The sequence below is a fragment of the Hylobates moloch genome, unplaced genomic scaffold (genome assembly GCF_009828535.3).
Source record: "Hylobates moloch isolate HMO894 unplaced genomic scaffold, HMol_V3 SCAFFOLD_5, whole genome shotgun sequence".
Taxonomy (NCBI): Eukaryota; Metazoa; Chordata; class Mammalia; order Primates; family Hylobatidae; genus Hylobates; species Hylobates moloch.
The window spans coordinates 84,534,771-84,547,336 of NW_026652280.1; the positions used below are offsets into that span (position 1 = coordinate 84,534,771).

A 12,566-nucleotide genomic window follows, 5' to 3' on the forward strand; every position below is an offset into this window, starting at 1 on the left:
GCCCTTGATGCTCAATTTTGTTGTCAGTTAAAAGAACCCTCTCAGCCAGTTTTTAATTCCCACTGAGCAAGTGAGATGGGTAAAGAAAAGAACAGTGGCCCACGCCTGTAACTGCAGCTCTTTGGGAGGCCAGGGCGGGAGGGCTATCTGTGCTCAGGAGTTCAAGACAGGCTGGGCAACAGAGTGAGACCTCCTCTCTACAAAAAAATAAAAAAGCCAGGTGCGGTGGCACACACCTGCAGTCCCAGCTACTCAGACTAGGGTGGGAAGATGGCTTGAGCCCAGGAGTTCAAGGCCACACTGAGCTATAATGGCACCACTGCGCTCCAGCCTGGGCAACAGAGTGAGACTCTGTATCTAATAAAAGAAAAAATAGAGAAAAGAAAAAGCAGCAGAAAACAAGTGCCATTGGCTGGGAGTGGGCAAAGCACACAGACTCCCAGCTCCCAGCATCCTCCACTGCAGGTGACCTCGAGAAGGGTCAGAGCAGGCAAATGGGGGCTGGGAGGTTCAACAGAAAGCTGTGTGGCAAGACCAGGGAAGCAGGTGTGGCAGCTGGCGTGGAAGAGACAGGTCAGGAGTACAGTCGTATCATTTAACGAGCATTTATTGCACACGTCTGTTCAAGCACCAGGCTCAGGCTGGAAACCATCCAAAGCGCAATCCCTGACCTCAGGGAGCTCACAGTCCAGTGGGGAAGCCGAGAAGCAAATTAACGACTCTGAAGAAGCGCAGGCAAGTGCTATGATCAAGGCATGTGTGCGGGTGGGGTGTCTGGGAACCCCAAAGTCAGCCTCAGGTGGGGAGGTAAGTCAAGGAAGGGCGAGGAGACCGGGCTCAGCCTGGGTCTCAGAGGAGAGCGGGGCCAGCCCGGGGGATGGTGGAGTCACCCTGCCGGGCACTGTGCACTGCTGGCCAGGCCCGGGCAATGAAAGCACAACTTGTTCAGGGTCCAGGAAGCAACCCCAGGAGAACAAAGCCTCGTGGGGAGGGAGGAACCTGGAGGGTGGAAGGCGTTTGGGCTTTTCCTGAAGGTGATGAGAGCCACTGAAGGATTCTGGGGGAGGAGACCTAGGGTTATCCTGGGTCATGGGGGAGAGAGAGCTTTGAAAGGCAGGGAGGTGGGAGGCAGCAGGGACTCTCAGAAGCGGAGTCTCAGAGCTCCTTAAGAGGTGAAGGTGGCCGGGTGCGGTGGCTCATGCCTGTAATCCCAGCACTTTGGGAGGCCGACGCGGGCAGATCACGAAGTCAGAAGATCGAGACCATTCTGGCTAACATGGTGAAACCCTGTCTCTACTAAAAATACAAACAATTAGCCAGGCGTGGTGGCGAGCGCCTATAGTCCCAGCTACTTGGGAAGCTGAGGCAGGACAGTTGCTTGAACCCAGAAGGTGGAAAGGCGGAGGTTGCAGTGAGCTGAGATCACACCACTGCACTCCAGCCTGGGTGACAGAGCAAGACTCCATCTCAAAAAAAAAGAGGTGAAGGCACAGGACAGGGGCTGGGATGTCACCAGCACCACTTGCCAGCTCACTTGTGCCTCATGCTCCCTGTTTCACAGATGTGGGAGGCAAAGGAGTCAAAGCCAGCTACACAGGGAGGCTGCACAGGCCCCCGGCTCCCGGCTCCCAGCGGTGTCTGCCCAGCCCAGATCTGCACGGGTGGGAGGCACCTTGGTTAGATGGGCTGAGCCCCTTGCACTGATTTGCAAGCTTTCAACCTGGCCTCCAATCTCAAACTGGCCTCTGGGCCATGGGCCTGATGGGGAGCTGCTGGCATTGCCACAGGGCTCATCCCCACCAGCGGAGGAGATATTCGTAGCTGAGGAAGGTGACAGCATTGACGGGAAAGGCGCGGGCACTGTTGATGGTGACCCCCCGGAAGAAGACCCCCAGTCCTTCCTGCCGGACGCTGCTCACCATGCAGTCCAGCATCCCCTGGTACACTCTGCGTCTCAGTCCATCCATCTGCATCCGGGACTTGATCACGTCTAAGGGCGTGGCTGCCACCCAGGAAGCAATGCCTGCAAAGCCCCCTGCCACCAGCACTGTGGCTGAGCCTGGGGCAGAGGGAGCCCAGAGCAGGGGTCAGACCCAGAACACAGCATCCTCCCCAGACCCTTATCTCCCTCCCCAGTCCCCACTGGACCCTGCCTGCTACTCACACCTCTGTCCCCCATCCTCTCACGCCACTTTACTTACTGGGATTCTGGCCTTCTGGTGTGTACTGGCGACAGAGCCCTTCATAGGTGATGAAGTAGATTCCCATCGTGGGGGTGTCCCTCAGCGTCAAGGCCCAGGCTCCTCGGAACAGCCCCCGGGGTCCCTCCTCCCGGAAGATGGAGGCTGCACAGTGCACGGGCCCCTGGTACCGGGGTGGGGGGCTCCCTGGCTGGGCCCTTGGCTCTGTCTGGTTTTGTAGCCGGACTTTGATGAGGTCAAAAGGAGCCAGACAGTAGGCCTGTTGGTGATGAAACATGAGGGCCCCGGGTGGGGCTTTGGGCTGGGAACTGGCCCCTTATATTCACAAGAGGAAGGAGGCAGGCAGGGGGCCGCATCTTCCAGTCCCTCAGGAACCCTGCCAGTGCCCAGCCTCTCACGTGCATGTGTGGCTGGGATGGCCAGGATGTCTGCATGCGACGGGGACAGGCCACCTCCCTTGGCATCAGGCCCAAGAGTGAGAGGCACTGCCCCCTCATGCAACAGTGACCAACTTGCCTGGCCTGCAGCAGGCACTCAGAACAAGCCTGGATTCTTTTTGCAGGAGCAGGTTGGTTTCTGGCCTCCCCAAAGCCGGCAGTGAGCATACCTGTACGGTGAGCAGGGCCAAGTGAAGGATTCAGCCTGTGACTGTGAAATAGCAAAGAAATCACCCTTTCCCAGGGTGGAGGAGGTCCCCTCGTGAGTGTTGTTCTCCTGCGCCCACCTCTCAGAGGCCCGGGGGGCACAAGGCCAGCCCCTCCTGCCTCCGGAGAGGCAAGACTCCTTCCCATTAGCATCCCACCAAAGAGGCTTCTGAGTGTGGGAAGGTGGGTAATGGGGGGACTTGGCAGGTGCTAGGGCTCTTAGCATCGGCGGAAGCAGACGCTACACAGATTTGGGATGGAATTGGGGCTGGGGTCCTGGTGAGGGTCAGTGCTGGGGGGATGTAGAGGGCGATGGGGGCAGTTAAGGTTTGGGTCAGAGATGCCACTAGGTCAGGATAGCTTTTGGAGTCCAGGTGAGAATCGGGGTCCATGTCAAGGCTAGCCTGTCTCTGAGGGATTTATCTGTTTTTTGCTTGTTTGTTTTGTGACAGGTACATGGGCTCAGTTCCCCAGCCCTGGAGATGGCTGATGGCGACGAGGGCTGGCGGTCGCCTCCGGTGGTAGTACTTAGGGTGTGGCAGGCCAAGTCTTCGTTTGTTTACTTTGGCCCAAGGAGTAAGGGTCGTAGGTTAGGGACCATCCCTTGGGAGATGGGGCCTTGTGCCGCCCTCCAGAGCGTGCTGGCAGGGCTGAGCTCAGGGCTTCGGGAGGTGTTCTGAGCCCTGAGGTCCTGGGGGCTGAGGACACGGCTAGGCTGACACCAGGTGACAGACACCCCCACAGGGGTGGTGGAGTGTCAGATGCCATTTCAGAAGGTCAGCTTAGGCCAAGCCCAGGGCAACGTCTGTGCCCATCAGAGGCTGTCAATCCCTGCCTCTTCTTCCCACTCCACACTAAAACACATTCTTCCTCTAAGACTCTGTTAAACTAAAGCCACAGGTTTGACTGTAAACCCAGACTCCATCAGCAGCCCTCACAGTCCCCACTTCTGCTTTCCAAAGAGCTGGAGGGGGCAGGGTGACTTAGAAGCCGGGCCCGGCCACTTAGCTGAGGGCTTCGGTTCTCTTCCTTGTGTTTGTGGGATATGGCTGGCGAGGCTCAGGAAACCTATAGGTGACGCCTCGCACAAGAAGGAGCAGAAGAAAAGCTGGGGCCTCCGGGGGTCTCATTAATCATTAATTCATTTGAAGGAGCAGCCTGACTTTGTCCTTTGTCCTTGCTCTCTGCCCCATGAAGTGTGACAAGGAACTGGGGGCAGCTGCCCAGGAGAGGGCGGCCCTGGCTTGCGGCTGGGGTGTGAGTGGGTGCTGGGCGCACCCTCTCCCTGCTTATGCTCACAGGACCCATTCAGCACCAGCTCCCACTGGAGGCGGCTGGTCCCTCTTCCCTCCATCTGCCCCTCTAAAGCCCAAAGCCCAGATGACGGCAGTGACTGAATGGTTAATGCCCTGCTGGGCCGGGCCTCAAGTGAGGCTCCCAGGTCGTGGCCACCCAAGCACTGCAGGTAAAGGGTAGAGCCGGGCGGGGCCAGGGGAGTGTCAGGACCTCATCAGGACCCGGCCAGAGGGGCTGGGCTCACAGCTCTGCGGGGGACTGGCAGTTCTCCAGGGTCAAAGGTCTCCTTGGGGAGTGGGCTCCCTACAGCTCTGAGGCTGGCAGATCCCTCTGGAGGGGGGCAAGCCCCATCAGCTGGAGCGAGTGGCCCAGGCTGCTTCTCCCGGCACCCTCCTGGCACTGTCCACCAGCTCTCTCTGCCTTTTGCCCCCTCAGTTCCCCAGAGCCCTCCCCCAAAAGGCCTGCAGCCTGGAAGGCCACAGCACAGGCCTCTTGTTCCCCTCCAGGAGGCCGTGCCTCCACAGCTGTGGGTCGCCAGAGCAGGGTGGGAGAGGACAGAGCGAGATGACCATCCCTATGACACCTGTGTGTGCCCACTCACTGCCCCCTCACCTGCAGGAACCCCCCGGTGCAGCCCGCTAGGAAGATGTGCGTGTAGCTGGGCGGTTGGGCCCGCCGCTCCTGGTGGGAGGTGGCCGTGAGCACCAGTAGGGTGTTGCTATAGACCCCAAACAGGACAGAGTTGACCACAGCTATGCTGGCAATGGGGAAGCTCATTCCCTTGAAGAAGCCCAGGAGCTGCAGAGAGACACAGTGGCAGTGGAGTAGGCACTGTGGGGCCTCCCCTTGGTCCTCTCCAGCCCGGGCAAGGCAGCCTCTGGCTGGAAACTGCTCCCAAGTCCTGCCACAGGGAGGTGGGGACAGGCAGGGACAGGCTGAGGCTGCGCCGCTGGGGTGCTAGGCTACCGCCTAGGCCCCCCAAGGATCCTAGACTTGGTCTTCTCTCCTCCAGGGGCAGAATCCTGCTGGAGAGGGAAGCTGGTACCAACGGCCCCAGATGCCTCCCCCAAAGAGGGAGGACCCCAAAGGAGTGGGCCACTCACGGACTCATGGCGGTAAATCTTGACCATGCAATCAACGATGCCCCGGTAGGTGGTCTGGGTCTGCAGCCGCACCTGGGTGGGAGGACAGAGCAGGTAGGGTGGCGGGATGGGCAGGTGGGCCAACCTTTCCCTCTGCCCCCTCAAGCAGGATGCCAACCAGCAGGAGAGGCAGGAAAGGCAAGATTAGCCAGGCCTGATCTCAGGGCACCCTGACATTTGGGTCAGGTGAGATCGTTCATTCCTCTGGTGCCTCTCCTAAACTCACCTTTACAGTGTCAAATGGGTGTCCCAGGACCAAGCCCAGAGCTCCTGTGGTGACAAGAAGGTGCTATGAGTGAGGGCCCTCGTGCCAGGCCCAGGAAGCAAGTCTGTGCCAAGAGGAAAGAGGGGTTCAGGCAGGAGGAAGGAGAGCAGGGCCATCTCAGACACGTGTAGCCACCTTCCTGCCAAGCTCTAGAGACTCCAGCTGCCCCTGACACCCCCTCCACACAGGCACTTGGCCAGGAAGGCACTGAGACAAGGGAGCAAGACCCCAGGCCCCACCTGAGGATGCACACCCAGGAGGGAAGAGCCAGCCAAAGACGCACGTGTCCTCGCTGGAGCCCATACCCGGGTATCCCACTGCATATGAGCCGCGGGACTCTGGGTTAATCACCCAGGTTCCGCCTCTCCGAGAGCTTTACTCTTCTTTCTTCAACTCATAATGTTGTCGCCGGGATCCAGAGCAGGCCCTGCTGCCAGCTGGCCACGCAGAACTGCAGGGCCCTGATGGGGGTCATGCCTGGGCACCTGCGGAAGAGCTTCTACCCTCCCCTCCACCTGCCCACTGCCTAGCCCTGCCCTCCACAGCAGAGGCTGGTTCTGGAGCTTGGGGGAGGTCGCACCCCCAGGAGGCAGGTTCAGAACGTCCCTCTCTTTCTCCTAAGAGGAATGCCACCCAGAAGCTGGGCTGGGACCACAGCACAACAGGCCTCAGGGCCTGGGACTGCGGCCCACAGCCAGGTGGGGCAGAGGCCCAGAGGGAACTCAAGACAGCAGGTGAGGTCAAAGGTGAACTTCTTTGTAAGCCCCACAGGGTGGGCCTGGAGAGCAGGGCTCAAGGTACAGGGTGCTCACCTGGCTCTCCCGCCCTCTGCAGGTGTCAGGCAGAGTGGCCTTGGAAGGCAGAGGCAGCACCCTCCCACCTGTGCCTTCCTCTCTTCTCCCCATCGGCCACTCCCTGGAGGACTGGGGACAGCTGGCTCTGGGGTGCTCCATGGAACCCAGACTTTTTTTTTTTTTTTTGACACAGGGTCTTGCTCTGTTGTCCAGGCTGGAGTGCAGTGGCATGATCATGGCTCATTGCAGCTTCAACCTCCTGGGCTCAAGGGCCCCCTCCCACCTCAGCCTCTGGAGTAGTTGGGATCACAGGCATGCAGCACCAAGCCTGGATAATTTTTGTACTTTTAGTAGAGACGGGGTTTCACCACATTGGCCAGGCTGGTCTCAAACTCTTGATCTCATGATCCACCCACCTCAGCCAGCCAAAGTGCTGGGCTTACAGGCATGAGCCACTGCTCCTGGCCTCTCATTTCTTATAGAGACAGGGTCTTCCTATGTTGCCCAGGCTGGTCGCAAACTCCTGGCCCCAAGTGATCCTCCTGCCTCAGCCTCCCAAAGTGCTGGGATTACAGGTGTGAGTCACCATGCCCTGCTTTTTTTTTTTTTTTTTTGTGGCAGGGTCTCATTCTGTCACCCAGGCTGGAGTGCAGTGGTACAGTCATGGCTCACTGCAGCCTTGAACTCCCGAGCTCAAGCAATCCTCCTGAGTAGCTGGGATGATAGGTGTGAGCCATCGTGCCCAGCTAATTTTTTTGATTTTTCGTAGAGACATGGGCCTCCCTATGTTGCCCAGACTGATCTCAAACTCCTGGGCTCAAGTGATCCTCCCACCAGGTCGGAACTCAGCCTTTGGTTTCCGCTCCTTCCATGTCACCCATCTTCCCCAGGGAGTGACCTACCATTGGGTGTGATGTGACAGAAGGAAGAAAAATGTCTCACCAGAGATCCAGCCAGCCACAAATTCCTCCACCGGCATTGTCTGGGCTTGCGGGAACTGGCGGCTCCAGCAGAGAAGACAGAGTTGAATTCCCCCCTCTCCCTCCCCTGGCCCACGCTGATAACCTCCCACTAATGTTTAACCCTGGCGGGAAGGTGAGAATTGGCCTGGTGCCTGGACCTCCGGCAACTGGCAGAGGGGAGCGAGCCAGTTCCGGTGACCCTGGCCACCTGGAGGAGTCATGCAGAGTACAGTCTCACGGGCCAGGCGTGCCGGGACCACAGGGGCCCTGATCCCCGAGCCCGGCCAATGATCCTCGCTCTGGGGATGGCAACTGGGTCCCTGCCCCGTGGTCGTGCCCCTCCAGGTCTGCCTTAGTCAGCAAGAGGCAAGCCCCTGCGTGCCCAGACAGCCCAGCTCCACTCCCATTCATCTCCACCAAGGGGCACAGCCGCCCCCATGCCACAGAGAGAGGCCGGGTGCAGAGGGAGCGTGGCCACCAGGGGGTAGGCCCAGCCCGCAGTTGCCGCTGCGTGGCAGGGTGGGGAGGAGCCACTCCCAGGAGTGACTCACCAGGCCTGGCTGTTCTCTCCAGGGTTGTTTACGACTCCCCGACTCCCCCGTGTGAGTCAGAGACACAGCCTTCCTCGGCCTCCTCCTTCCCAGGGGAAAGATAGGGGTTTTGATTAAAGTGCGTGTTGATCTGCGATGGCCCCGTTCTGCTCAGTCAAAACCAAAACCCTTTCAAGGATCTGTGAGCCACAAGGTGCCGCCCATTCTCCTCTGACCTCACGTCCTGCCACCCACCCCCTTGCTTTCTCTGCTGCAGACTCTTCTTCAGTCAGCCTTCTGCCTCCAGGCCTGCAGACTGGCTTTTCCCTCTTCCTGGACACTCTTGCCCTGGCACCCCTCCAGCTGGGGCTCAAATGTCACCGCCTCGGTGAGGTCTGCCCTGCCTCCCCAGCCGGAGGCACCGCTGGCTCTTCCTCTCTTTCTCCATCACAGTTATCACCCCTACATGTGATGGGAAGAACTTGTGTGTCTGGGCAGGTTATCTCTGGGTGTTCTGTTCACTGTGGGTGAGAGCCACGGGGTGGGCTCTCAATAAATCCTGAGTGACTGAATGAACGGAAATGTCAGCCAGCAGCATCAGCGGCAGCCTGGGGCTCCAGTTCCCTCTTCCCACCGCCAAACGGCCCTGGGGAACATCAAGGCCCAGTGACATCTGCACCCTCCCCTCCAGATCTCCCCACAGCTCCTAGTCTCCTATGGGAGACACCCAAGTCCCAGTCCTGCTCACCCTTCTCCCCTCACTGCGGCCAAGGCAGAACCCAGCCATCCCTGCTGCTTTCTCGTGTGTGGACAGATTCCGGAAACAGGACCTCCCACCTCCTGCCTCTGGAGCTGCCTGGGGCTCCTTGGGCCACCCCCAAAGATCATCCTGAAAGACCATCCCCAAAGACTGGCCTCTCATGGTGGCTTGGGCTGCAGTCCTGGTTCTGCTTCTTATTCCTAAAACTGCCTTTGCAAAAACTATAACTGATACAGGCCAGGCGCAGTGGCTCACGCCTGTAATCCCAGCACTTTGGGAGGCCGAGGTGGGAGGACCACCTGAGGTCAGGAGTTTGAGACCAGCCTGACCAACATAGTGAAACCCCATCTCTACCAAAAATACAAAAATTAGCCGGGTGTGGTGGCGGGCGCCTGTAGTCCCAGCTACTTGGGAGGCTGAGGCAGGAGAATCGCTTGAACCCGAGAGGCGGCTGTTGCAGTGAGCCAAGATCATGCCACTGTACTCCAGCCTGGGCGACAGAGCGAGACTCTGTCTCAGGAAAAACGAAAAAAAAAAAAAAAAAAAACTACAACTGATACATTTATGACAGTGAAAGAGATCTGACCTAACTGACTCCATCTTGCTTCTAACCTCCAAGCTGTCCTTGCTCACTCCTGGCCATAGGCTGAACTAACTTTGGGAGGAACTCAGTCTATAGTTTAGCTTTGAAACAAAGATGATAACAGCTCTTTCCCAAAACAAATCTTGTTCCTGCCTGGGGACCAGACTGCCTTTGTAGGACTAACAAATTAGCCACAAGATTAGAAAGTATGGTTTAGGAGTCATGCAGCTGGAGACTGCAAGATTCTGACCCTCCCCAAATTGCTCCTGGGGATAACATCACTATTGTAAAACCTCAGATCAGGGCCTGAGATATTTTGCAGACCCTGCACTTGATGGATCACCTGTCACCACTCAGATCCATAAACTGGCTCATCTGGTCTTGTGGTCCCCACCCAGGACCTGACTCAGCACAAGAGGACAGCTTCAACTCCCTATGATTTCGTCTGAGACCCAACCAATCAGCACTCCCAACTCACTGGCCCCCTACCCACCAAATTATCCTTAAAAACTCTGATCCTGGAATTCTCAGGGAGACTGATTTGAGTAATAATAAAACTCCAGGCCGCGCACGGTGGCTCACGCCTGTAATCCCCGCACTTTAGGAGGCTGAGACGGGTGGATCACGATGTCAGGAGATCGAGACCATCCTGGCTAACACGGTGAAACCCTGTCTCTACTGAAAGTACAAAAAATTAGCTGGGAGAGGTGGCGGGCGCCTCCCAGCTACTCCAGAGGCTGAGGCAGGAGAATGGCGTGAACCCGGCGGGCGGAGCCTGCAGTAAGCCGAGATCATGCCACTGCACTCCAGCCTGGGCGACAGAGGGAGACTCCGTCTCAAAAAAAAAAACAAAAAAGAAAACACGCCAGTCTCTCATACAGCCAGCTCTGCATGAATTAAACTCTCCTTATTGCAATTCCCTTGTCTTGACAAATTGGCTCTGTCTAGGCAGAGGGTAAGGTGAACCCAATGGGCGGTTACATTATGTCCCTCAGTGATGTTGAGCAACCTCTTCTGTGGGCCTTGGGGTCTATTATTGTTTGCCAAAGTAGGACGGCAGTCGGGCTAATTGATGTCTAAGCCTCTCGGCTCTAAAGGCTGGAGGCCGCCTCCTCCCTCACTTCAGAATGGGTCTCATTCTCTTTTCCAATCTCACCGCCTCACCCCAGTTCAAGAAAGACCCTCATTCCCACTTCCCTACGGCCTTCCTGAAGGGAAGCCCACCTACGCATGGCGTCATCTTGTGAATCTCTGGCTCACGACCTCCAAAATGTTCTTATTGTCTGACATGCCTGCCCCGTATCTGTCATCCTGGGGTTCAAGGCCTCCCCCATGGTGCCACCCACCTGCTATGCTCTCACCCAGCGGGGGTCTTTCCTGGGGTCCTAACCATGCTCATGCAGTTCCCACTACCTGGAATGCCTTTCCTTCCCCACCATCAGCCTCCTGGACTCTCTCCCAGTGCCCCTCCTTGACTAGACCCGGGTTCTAGCCTCCCCACCACCACCACAGAGACTGCCAGGTGTCAGTCTTTGACATAAAACAGAGATATGATACTCACCTCTTAGTGAGTTCTAAGGATTAAAGCACTTTAAAAAGTGGCTGGCACGTAAATGGCAACTGCTAATACTTATTTCCACTCTCAGGACGCATGAGAATGACACAGGAAACGGGAAAGAACCTGGCCCAGTGCCCTACACACAGCAAGTGAGAAGAGACTTTTCCTGCCTGTAGCATTTCATAGTTCTTAAGGCAATGCTGTCATCTTCTGTGGTTTTATTTATTTTTTTGGAGACCAAGTCTCATTGTTGTCCAGGCTGGAATACAGCGGCAGGATGGCGCTATCAGAGCTCACTGTGATCTCAAACTCCTGGGCTCCAGCGATCCTCCTACCTTAGGCTTCTGAATGGCTAGGACCACAGATGTGTGCCACCACACCTGGCTAATTTTTGTTTTTTTTACAGATGGCATCTCACTATGTTCCTCAGGCTGGTCTTGAACTCCTGGCCTCAGGCGATCCTCCTGCCTCGGCCTCCCAAAGTGCTGTAGTTTTAAATGTGCTGTTCTCCTGGGCTTCTTTCTCTTTCCCCTCTTCCTTAACTCACCAATTAAGTGCTGTAGTTTTAAATGTGCTGTTCTCCTGGGCTTCTTTCTCTTTCCCCTCTTCCTTAACTCACCAATTAAACCACAACAGACACTTTCTGACGGCAGGGCCATGTCTCCCCTCAGTCTCCATCCCCTGACCTAGCACAAGCCCCGCATCCAGTAAGCATTCAAAACAACACTGAACTCTTCTGCTCCTGCTTCACTCTGGCTGGGTGGAGAGGCCATGGAGATACAGTGTGTCCTGGTCTGAGGGTCCCAGAGCTGAGAACCAGGAAGAAGATGCCTACCCCCACTGGACACCCTTCCCTGCAGCCCACATCTGAGCTTCCTCAAGTCCTTAGGTCACATCAGCAAGGCAGATGTGATGTCATGGGCTCAGCTGTGGGGCAGTGTGGATCATAGGAGGGCAGGCAGAGCTGGTTCACATACCGAAGAAGGCTGGATTGGGTCAGGAGCTAGAGCTGCTTTCCAATCCCAGGGAACCAGGGCAAAGTGAACCCACTGCCCTCCGTTCCTGATCACCAAGCCCACTGCTGTCACTTGGGACAACTTCTGGTTCCTCTGGCCCTAGAAGGTGCCCCATGGACTTATTTTTCTCCCTGAGTTCCACATCTCAGATGCACACACGCTGCATTACCAGGACATGTCAGTGACATGGCCCTGAGGGTAAGTGGTTTCACACCTGCCTCTTTGGGGCCCCAAGTCTCCTCCCAGCCTGGGAAAACCTCAAGGTCTCCCAGGCTGTTGTGTAAGATAGCAAGGGCTCATGTGACTGCTCCCTGGAAAAACAGAGTGTCTGTCCTGGTTTTCTGACGTAGACATATATTAATAATCATTTGAGAGTAGGGATAGTCCTTGGGGGTCATTGAGTTCAACCTCCTCATTTTACAGATGAGGAAAACTGAGGCCCAGAGGAGAAGGGACTTGTCCAGGATGAGCCTGGGCCAGGACCCATTCTCCTGACCACTGCCGAGAGCGCTAAGGTACAGGCCGCTGCCAGCGCCGCGTGGATCCCTGACACGTGCCAGGAAGTGTCCATTTCACAGGCAGGGAACTAGCCCGGAGACCCGGCGTGGGCATGCCAACGCCCCTAGCCTGATTCTCGAATCTTCACCAAACCCTCTTACAGGCCAACAGTCGGGGCCTTTGTGAAGGGAAACTCACCCTGGATTACTCGGGTGGTGGCGGGGCTGGTACGTGACGCGGCCACCCCACGGGCGTGACGAGACACGCGAGGCGGGCGTCCGGGCATGCGCGGGCCGCGCGGGGCGGCCCTGGTCTCC

General features: G+C 57.2%; 1 protein-coding gene across 10 annotated transcripts; it reads right to left on the bottom strand.

The window, feature by feature from the left end:
* Positions 1-589: 589 nt before the first annotated feature.
* Positions 590-12,536, bottom strand: SLC25A45 (solute carrier family 25 member 45). Of its 10 annotated transcripts, none has more exons than XM_032153408.1 (8): positions 12,448-12,531; positions 7,856-7,940; positions 7,285-7,346; positions 5,510-5,553; positions 5,245-5,316; positions 4,754-4,939; positions 2,202-2,460; positions 590-2,059 (listed from the first exon to the last, which is right to left on the bottom strand). In XM_032153408.1, the coding sequence occupies exons 3-8, from the start codon at positions 7,319-7,321 to the stop codon at positions 1,791-1,793; spliced, it is 867 nt and encodes a 288-aa protein (XP_032009299.1). In that variant the 5' UTR covers positions 7,322-7,346; positions 7,856-7,940; positions 12,448-12,531; the 3' UTR covers positions 590-1,790. The 10 variants fall into 10 exon arrangements, with proteins under 10 accessions (XP_032009299.1, XP_058294913.1, XP_058294907.1 ...); XM_058438930.1 differs by having other exon boundaries at positions 7,285-7,339; positions 12,448-12,525; XM_058438924.1 differs by lacking the exons at positions 7,285-7,346; positions 7,856-7,940 and having other exon boundaries at positions 590-1,293; positions 1,920-2,059; positions 12,448-12,536.
* Positions 12,537-12,566: the final 30 nt, after the last annotated feature.

Excerpts from the sequence above, each read along its gene's own strand:
- SLC25A45 (XM_058438923.1), bottom strand. The coding sequence starts at position 12,535 with ATGCCCGGACGCCCGCCTCGCGTGTCTCGTCACGCCCGTGGGGTGGCC. Across the intron at positions 5,317-5,509 it reads ACCCATTTGACACTGTAAAG|GTGCGGCTGCAGACCCAGAC; the intron begins GTGAGTTTAGGA and ends CCTCCCACCCAG. Across the intron at positions 2,060-2,201 it reads ACCAGAAGGCCAGAATCCCA|GCTCAGCCACAGTGCTGGTG; the intron begins GTAAGTAAAGTG and ends CCTCTGCCCCAG.